Here is a 9,508-nt window from a genome sequence, read left to right as displayed (position 1 = left end):
GTAAGACTTGTGTAGTTGCATACAATGTTTTGACTCCGGATCTGGAAGAGAGCAAACATATTAAAAACAAGGAGTTAGAAGCAAGCGGTGCGGGATCAGACAGGGCTGCCTCCTCGCCTCTGCACCGCGCGCGGCACGTGTAGCTGATGCACACGGGATTTAACCATCCCTCGCGCCGCTCTGCGGGCAATTTCTGGGGCACGGAGCTGAGAAAGCAGCAGCTCGTCGGTGGTATCCGATGCACAGGATTAAAAATATGCAGATGGGATGCTCTCTGCTAATTGCACAACAATTTGTCACGGGCAGGATTAGCCCAGCGTAACGTATGCAGCAAGGAGAGATTTCAGATAACCCCCTGGGCTGGATGAGATCTACGCCGCCTCCCCGTGTTCCCATCAGCTGGGTTGCCCGTTAATTGGGCATGATGGACCAAGGGCTCCAGCAACACGCGGAGGGCGTTTAAATGAGCAGCTGGGATTTCTGGGATCCTGAGCGCGAGAGGAACTTGCAGCCAGTTGCAGGCAGCTGCACGCAGCCCTGGCGCTCATGAGCAGGCAGGGCGCAGGCAGCTGCACGCAACCCCAGTGCTGATGAACAGGACGATCTCCCAGCACGTTTTAGCAGGGGAAAAAAAACACATGTTCAAGTGATACGAAAGATGGGGAGGGACTCTTTATCAGGGAGTGTAGTGATAGGATGAGGGGTAATGGCTTTAAGCTGAAAGAAGGTAGATTTTAGATTAGGTATTAGGAAAAAATTCTTTACTGTGAGGGTGGTGAGGCACTGGAACAGGTTGCCCAGAGAGGTGGTGGATGCCCCATCCCTGGAAACATTCCAGGTCAGGCTGGACGGGGCTCTGAGCAACCTGATCGAGTTGAAGATGTCCCTGCCCACGGCAGGGGGGTTGGAACTAGACGACCTTTAAGGTCCCCTCCAACCCAAACCCTTCTGTGATTCTATGAAAGAGCGCGATGCATCCGAAACCTTAAAGCATGAAAACTGCCACCCTCACAGTGCCCAACTGCACTCAGAGCGGCTTGATGCCACTCAGGTCACTGGTAAAGCCTTGCATGCACCGGGCAGCCAGATGTAAGGTCACGGTACGCCGGGCTTTGCTAACACCCTCCGTAGCCCCAGGACAGCGAGCTGCGCAGCTATCCCTGCCGGGGAGCAGTGCTAAATGGCTCATCTGGAGTCAGAGCATCGCCCGGACAAAGGGATTCAGCAGCTCTGTAGGAAGGAGAGAAGTGATGGCAGTGCTCGGCGGCTAATTAATCGTCAAAGGCAGAGCAAGGCTTGCGAAGGCAGCACTTACATGAATTGGCCAGTGGGTTTACCAGTGTGGAGGTACGTAGCTGTAGGTGGGGGTTCCTTGAGCCCTGTACGTTGGCACGGAAACTGGATGTGCTCCGATGGCGGTGTGTTGTGGGGTGGTCAACAAGGTTCCTGCAACGGCACGGAGAAATATTTAGCAAGGAGGAGAGCTCCATCGGGGGAGCGGTACCCCGAGGGTACGGTGCTGCGGACCGCATCCGAGGGGCAGGCGCAGCATCAGCTGCCTGGTTTTTTTCCTCTTCAATTCTCCCAAATATTATTCTGCCCGTGAGACCTGAACCGAAGGCGTTTGACTCATGCGGTTGGTATCAGCCAGCACCATGAGCGGAATAAACCCACCTGAAGCTCCAGCATATTTTCCACGCTACTTTCGGCCCTTAACTCACCTTTTTCCAATTTTCCTTGTCCCTAAAGACCAGCAGCAGAGCTCGCCACTAACCTGCTGACATCTTCCACCTGCTGAAGGCACCGGGCTAAATTGCAACAGCAGATCACTGCAGCGATCTGAAACATCTAAGGACCAAACTGGAAGGGATGAGGGTTGCAAAAGGAGATGAGGAAAAAAAACAGACCTTCCCGGGAAAATTAAGATGAGCTTTGCCACTCATCTCCCAAGGGCAGTGGAGCTCTTTTGCTTCATTTAAACCCACAGAGCTGAGAGCCTTGGGCTGCAGCAGGAGCGATCCTCCCCCAGGCGTGAAGCAGAGGGAATGCCCGGTGCAGCCTCTTTTCTTTCAGTCTGCAGCTGACACGCAGAGGGATTTTAGGTGAGAATTTGCACGGTGCCTTCAGCAGACATGGGGAGGGAGAATACAGCTCCAAGCTACTCTGTTCTGGGAGTAACTGGGTGCTCAAAACAACTTCTCAGTTTCTGGGTATATCTCGCTACAAATGCTACTAATGAAATTTTAAGACATCCCACGTGCATTAATTAAATCTATCCACTTAGCATAAGCAACAGTAAATCTCTCAGAGTGGTTCTTGTCATACCCAGGCTGCAATATCTCTGCTTGCAACAGGGATTGCGTCCCATGACAGAGTCCTATTTCACAGCTAATGCAGATGCAAAAGGATGAATGATTCATTTCTTGGCATAATTCAATATACAATCCTAAGACTTGTTAATGAGAGAAATACAGGCTTTGGAAAAAATAAAACCGGCCCATATCCTTACTTAATGTGCTATCAATTAATTGCAGTTTGAAGCAATCCTGCACATAAAATGCAGAGGATTTGGGATACATAAACCAAGGTTAATGTTCATTTCGTCAAACGAAAGCAAGACCATAAGTATCCTAAAAAAAGGAACTTGAGGATAGAAATACAACAGTATTTGAAGAGGGACAAACCTGGTTATTCCTCTACTTATGGAACAGACAGAGGGAAGGATAATATATTTAAGGATGCAAGAGTGCATCCATCTGGAGTGAGCCGAACGCAAGGTCTCCTCTGCTAACATAAAAACTGAGTTAGATCAGTATCAGGAACAAATTAATTGATCTTTGCCTGCAAAGGAGTGGTAACCAGCAAGCAAAACTAGCAGACGAAGCTGCAATTAGCTGTGTGCAAGGCGCTTCTGCAGCCACTCGCCAGATAACCCCTGCGAGGCTGCAGGCAGCACGTCCGATGCACAGAGAGCTTTTCGTCTCCTGCACAGGTTGTTTGGGTATGTCCCGCCCGAGAGATGAAACTATGGCTCAAAACACAACAAAACTTTCCTTCTTACCTGCTGACATTGCCATGGTGGTCCCAGCGACCATCCCCATGGCCACACCGTTGGTCCTGGGCGCAGCGACCGGGGCCGGATAGATGGCCGATGGGATGCTGTTGGGCTGAACCACGGTGGTGTGATGGATAACGTGAGGCTGTGCCGCGTACACTGGCTGGGTATAATAAGCTCCCTGTTTGAGAAGGGAAAAAAAAACACCATCGTCTTTGTCATTCGACTGAAAGCACAAGCCAAAGCAGTGACTTGAAGCCCAGTATTTTATTTAGAGGCCATCACCAGCTCTGTGTGCAGTGGGTGTCAGCCCGGTAACACAGACCGTGCTGTCGGCAAGGAGTTACATCAGCTGCGGCTGTAGATCCTGCTACGGAGTGAGCAGTGATGCTCTCGGGGCCGGCCCTGCCGGCTGCGGCAGCAGAGCCCCACATCTACCCCCTGCACCAGGCGGGACACAGGAGGTTCCCAAACCCAGCCCGTATCACGAGCCCGGAGCGGCTCCGCTGTGACAGTCCTTCACTTCGAGACTTCAAGCCCTCAGCTCCTCCAGACGTGTTGCAGAAGCAGTATTAGGACAAGCAGGCGTCACGCGTAGCTGCTGGTACAAAGAGCTGCTCGTGGGACATCATTCAAGCGCTGCCAAAGGGCTGGTCCTTCCCATGAGCAAGCTGCTGTGCCTAGAGACCTGGACAAGCAAGGATGAAGCTGAACCTGTGGACGTGTGGGATGGTCCCCGGGATGGATGAAGGCCATGGGACTGGGAGGGGCATCTGCATCACGGGTTCGAGCGTCAGCTCGTCAGGGACGAACTGTGCTGCCTCCGTTTGGTGGGATGAAATGGGGCCTGGACCCAAAAGACGTTGGCTGCTGGCATAGAAGATGAACAAGAGGTGGAAGAAAAGGAGAAGCCATGGCTCTCTCTGCTTGCTTGGGTCCAGGAAGCATGTCATCTTCCTGGGTTTCCGATGGGAGACAGAGGGGTGCCGAAATCCAGGCTGCTGAGACCCGCGGGGTTTTGAAACAAGGGGGGGGGGAAGGACGGGTGGGAATAAAAGAAAGGAGCCAACAGAAAAAGCTCCACATCCAAAACAACGAAGGGCCTGAAACGTGAGTGGCGCAAGGGAGAGAACTGCCGTCCCTGGGACAGAGGGACACCGCCGCGGGCGGGCACGCCCCCGCCCCCCGGGGGGCCGGCCGCCCCCCCGCCGGTACCTGCAAACCAGGGACGGTCGGAAAGATTAGAGGGTTTAACAAACAATGAAGGGAGATTTTATTGTGCGTTAGTGAAAGCCATTAGAGAACCTCTGAAGGTATGCATTAAGGGGGGAAGGAGGTGTGGGTGAACTATTAAATTACTTCTTTCTTTCAGGAGCTACAAAGGTTGGTAGGACAAATTGCAGATGCTGAAGGGCATTTCCTTGGGGAATGAGAATGAGGTGCTAAGATAAATTAGGCCCATGAAGAAAAGGTGACTGAGAAATCAGCTGCGGAGAAGGAACATCCCAGGCAGTGAGTGCTGCAAGCACAACGTGCTGGAAGGATCTAGCAAAGCATCTTCTTCTCACCGTCGTTCCCTTCCAGGCTGTCAAAACTCTTATTTGCTGGTCCCTGGGAAGCAGAGATGAGGAAACGGCATCTGCAAGCCCTGCTCCATCTCAGGCTTGCTGGTGGGCCCTGCTAGCGGACACCAACCTCCTGCTGCGGCCGGGATCGGAGAGGAACCAGCAGGCAGGGATGGGTTTGGTCCCTGGAGGTTTATGCAATGCTCAGTTAACAGAAGGAGACGTGACAGCGGATAAAATCGGCAAGAGGAGATGCTCCCGTCTCAGCGAGGCATGGAGAAACCATACCATGAGGTTGTAGCTGCTGGAGAAGTTGGTTATTTGACATTAAAGAGGAGGGGGAAAGCTAGGGAAGCCATAGGGCCAGATTGCTCCGAGGAGCTCATGATCTTCAGCGGGAAGGGGCATCAAGGTGATTTTCGGAGGACATCTGCCCTAAATTGCATCCCTGTGGAGGACCTTGGCCCCAGCACATAGCTGGAGGCGGTGGCAATGCAGGAGCAGAGAAGATGGTACCGGTAACCCATCCAGGTGCTCAGGGAGGAGCTCCTCCATGAGGACACGAATCTGGGTCATGCCTGAAGTAGCTTGTGCTGGTGAAGGTGACACAGGGGCTTTGGGAGGTGGCAGGAAGGTGATGCAAGTCGAGTAAGATGCCAACGGCCACCAGCAAGTGGACCTTGTGGTGACCCAGACTCATCTGTGGCCCTGGGGAAGAGCAGCGTTGAGAGCTGGGGAGGGTGGGGAGAGGTGGGTGTAGGGACCATCCTGGAGCCAGCAAGCCCTGGCAGTCAGGCGTGTGATTCTGGGGGAAGGGACCTGATTCCCAACCTGGCCGAGCCACAGGGATGCCACTGCGTTGACTCCACTGCACACCGACAACCACGCAAGACCATGTCTCATCCAGAGGTTCCAACGGAGGAGGCAGGAGAGAGACCCCAGCATCCCGGAGACCCGTCAAGCCCCACCATGAGCACCTCTATCCCACCAGCACATGGGTGCTCAGCCCTGACAGCCAAGGGCGAAGCCCTGCAGGAACTTTGGGCTGTATTTGCACGCCGTTGAGCGAGGCGGTGAGCTGTCACGGCGGCTGGGGAGGCACCTACCTGGGTGTACAGGTTCTGCTGTGGATAGGCACTTCTGATGGGGTACATAGCGGTTTGGTACGGATTCGGAGACGGCGAGTAGGGAGGAGGCGCGTTGTTACTCTGGGTCGGTGGGACCTTGTAGGGAGTCCCCGCAGTGTACCCTGGCAAAGACAAGAGTAGTCCAAGTTAGGGCGAGGATTTACGGCTTCAGAGCCAGTCCACCCGGCACATGAGCAACCCGAGCCGCCATTCGTGATGCACCGGCTGCTCATGGGGCATCACTCAGCGTGGAGGAGATATACCGAGATGCACCAGCATCTACTGACCTCCCATGAAACCCACCAAGCCGAGACCTCCGAGTCCAGCATCCAGCCCCTGGCTAATCGATCACAGCAGCCAGGGCTGCATCCTCCACCCAGCTCGGCAGTGGCTCTTCCCACGCTGCCTACACCGGGCCATAGAGCTGATGAGTATTCCCAATGGTCAAGGCATGACTTGATGAGACTCAACCAGCATTTAAACCACCTAAGACAGCAGTATCCCCACACCTACTTACCCATCTCTATACACCTACTTGATGACAATAACGTTTTTCCTTCTCTCCTCCCCGGATTTTTGTTCTTTCACCTTTTTTGCTCGGGGTGTGATGGGCAAAACCGGAATTTAATTGCTGGAGGATCTAATTTCATGGCACAGTATTGCTGTCCCCTGCCTACGTCCCCAAGCAATGACCGGAAAAGCAGCAACACCGATGGTCCAAACCTTAATATTAAGGTGAAAATGATGGATGCCTTTAAGTATTTCATCAAGGTGGATAGTGCCGGCCAGTTTCCTCTCCTGCAAAGGAGGGCTGTGACCATCAGCTCACCTTGCGGGTGGGAGAGGCAACCCCAAGTGATGCTCAAGCACCTTGATACCTGTCCCGCTCCTCACAGGCTATTTGCATTAGCGACAAAAGCAGCAAATCTGCTTTAGTGCCTTTAAGAAAAGCCATTTGCTCTGCTGGGTAAACAGGCACGGCAGGCTGCTGGCAAGCTGGGAGGAGCAGCGGGGGCTTGGGAGGGCAGCGGTTAGGCAGGCGCGGGCAGCGGGGGAAACGTCCCTTGCCATATTTGTGATCCTGACACGGCAGATTGCAATTTTCGCCTTTCTTCTGTTCGGATGTAAGGAAAAGAAAATGGACTTCGGCATCCCCCAGTCATCCCCACCATCCCATCAGGCTGTTTAGCTGGAGCAGCCAAGCCCCAGATTTACGCTTTATCGAAGGTCTAAAGAAATCTTAACTTATCTTGCAGCATTTAGGAGATGCTGAGTATATGGGGAACAAACTAAAATGAAAGATCCTTTCCAAAACATGGAAATTTGTCCCAAAAAATAAACCTAACCTAACAAAAAAATAACCTAAAGGATAATGTGGTATCAGCTGATCTGCTGGCTGTGAGTGTCACTTTGGGTTTTTGCTGCTATTTGCGTTACGTTCTGAGCTGTCTGGTGCTTATAAAATTACATTTTCCTTCCAGGAAGACCCAGCGGTAGCGGCTCAAGATCCTCTATAATGCAAGTCTGATCGTATTTGTCTTTTTTTTTAAAGGCTTTCCCTGGAGTGAGGACATCCCGTAAGGATCTCCGCTCTTCTTCTGCTTCCTTTCAGGGTACCTTCCTATCTGTTGACTTGTGATGAATATGGGGTCGACACCCACACCCTCCACCAATTTTGCTCTCCAGACAGAAAGGGGTGGCTTTAAGCAGGCCCATGATAACACTGCGTAATCCAGTTCTTGTTACCTGGCAGCGGAGTACCATAAGTCCTCATGGCAAGTACAGCATCTAAAGGAGGTGCAACCTGCCCTGAGGATGGGATGTCCCTGCGCCAAGGATACGCGGCACCTGAATTCCCAACCTTTAGAGGCATTTCCAAGGAAGGCTCCATGAAGTTGCCCCCGAAACATTATTACTTAAGTGCTAAATTGGGGAAAAATCCTCAAGAACACTTAAAGTTGGGCTTTAAGGGTTTTTTTTTTAAGACTACAAGCTGAGCTGCTGCCATGGGACGCCCCGGACTGCATCAAGTGTGCCGTGAACGCATCAAGGTGTTGGTCACAGCTTGATGAATGGTTAAAAAAAATGGAAACGGTAAAAAAAAATCTGCTCACACGATGGGGTGGGATGGCTGGTGAGAAATGGTAGCCGGCTCCTGCAGGAGGGCTGGGAGAAATCATCCTTAAAGCAAATGGGCCCCGAAGACTGCGTAGGATGGAGAGCAGAAGTTAAGGCTCAGCCCAGCGATGAGACGTCTAAACACTCAAATATAATGAACTAATTTACTCAACCAGTGTTCAGGGCAGCAATTAATGAAGGCCAACATTTCAAGTCTGCTAATATCCCGTATTATCCGCCCAGCACTGAAAGAGCGTGAAGATAACAAGGAGCTTTCTAGGAACTCCCAAACAGCATCTCACCACCTTCTGATTACTGCAGATTGGAAAAAATGTGTTAATTAAGCAGCGGAATAGCTGTGACTCTTCTTCTGACTCACATTAGCAGGAGAGCAACTATCTTTAAATGAGGGACGGAAGCAGCGAGAGGAAACGCAGGTTCGAAACGGCCGTATTCACCGTAGCAGCAGAGGTGGAGACTCCTCCGTCATGAGGTCCTCCAGGAACCCAACAACGTCACCTCCAGACCAACCAACCTCCTGTTTTTCAATCCTACGGGTTTTTTTTTTCTATTCCGAACTCCTTTTTTCAAACAAAGACCCCGGAGGCTGTCAGTTCTCGGCATCACACTTCATTTCTGATGGGTGTCTGGAGATGTGGACCAGCTCAAGGCTGCGTGGTTTCGCCGCCTTGAATGCTAACACTTGCTGCGGTTTCCTGATTGCTGAATCACGGACAATTTAGCTCCGATATTAAAAAAGGTATTAAACATAATAGTCCAGGCAGATGTAATCTTCCATGTTTATAAAATGGGAAAAAATGGAACAATTTGCAGGTAAAAATGAAGCACAATCAAGTTTTAATGACACAAGATGATGGATGGTCCTCTCGGAAGAGCGTGTCTGACAGCTAATTTTAAAGCCTAATTATGACTATCTAACACCTTATTAGGATTAGGAGGTTGGCACGGCCCATGCTATTGCCGCTTCGCGGTTCAGCAGCAGGCTGGGATTTTAAAAGCAATAGCGAGCCTTTAAGCTCCAGCTTCTATTAAAATTGCTGATTAAATTCCTCGTGCCACTCTAGAAATCTCAACCTTATTGATCCCGCAACACAGAAGTGCCCTGAATTGCACAGATAAATTTTTCTATATTAACTCTAAGGCCGGCAAGGGGGGGGGAAAAAAAGCTTTGTGCTGAGTTTTGTATCACCAACTCCTCTTGTTTCCACATGAAGGGTTCACCACAAGCATAGTTCCTTAGATGGATAAGGAACTGGTTGGATGGCTGTGTCCAGAGTTACAGTCAATGGCTCAATGTCCAAGTGGAAACCAGTAACGAGTGGTGTCCCTCAAGGGTCGGTAATGGGACCAATACGATATAATATCTTCATCAATGACACAGACAGTGGGATCGAGTGCCCCCTCAGCAAGTTTGCAGATGACACCAAGCTGAGTGGTGCAGTTGATACACTAGTGGGACGGGATGCCATCCAGGGGGACTGGGACAGGCTTGAGGAGTGGGCCCAGGTGAACCTCATGAGGTTGAACAAGGCCAAGCACAGGGTCCTGCCCCTGGGTCGGGGCAAGCCCCGGTATCAATACAGGCTGGGGGATGAAGGGATGGAGAGCAGCCCTGCCGAGAA

The 9,508-nt window shown here is 51.6% G+C and overlaps 1 protein-coding gene across 2 annotated transcripts in view; it reads right to left on the bottom strand.

Moving 5' to 3' along the window:
* FAM168A (family with sequence similarity 168 member A) overlaps positions 1–9,508 on the bottom strand; it is a 224,614-nt gene continuing 215,106 nt past the window's right edge. For both annotated transcript variants that reach the window (XM_009286106.2, XM_019473897.1), the window contains 4 exons: positions 5,727–5,869; positions 3,062–3,236; positions 1,316–1,446; positions 1–41 (listed from right to left, as the gene is read on the bottom strand). In XM_009286106.2, coding sequence (XP_009284381.1) covers positions 1,334–1,446; positions 3,062–3,236; positions 5,727–5,869 — 431 coding nt within the window. In that variant the 3' untranslated portion in view covers positions 1–41; positions 1,316–1,333. The remainder of the gene's footprint in view (positions 42–1,315; positions 1,447–3,061; positions 3,237–5,726; positions 5,870–9,508) is intronic.

Source organism: Aptenodytes forsteri, unplaced genomic scaffold, assembly GCF_000699145.1.
Source record: "Aptenodytes forsteri isolate BGI_AS27 unplaced genomic scaffold, ASM69914v1 Scaffold231, whole genome shotgun sequence".
NCBI classification, from domain to species: Eukaryota; Metazoa; Chordata; class Aves; order Sphenisciformes; family Spheniscidae; genus Aptenodytes; species Aptenodytes forsteri.
The sequence above is the reverse complement of the archived record's forward strand: the minus strand, read 5'-3'. Positions and strand labels throughout refer to the sequence as shown.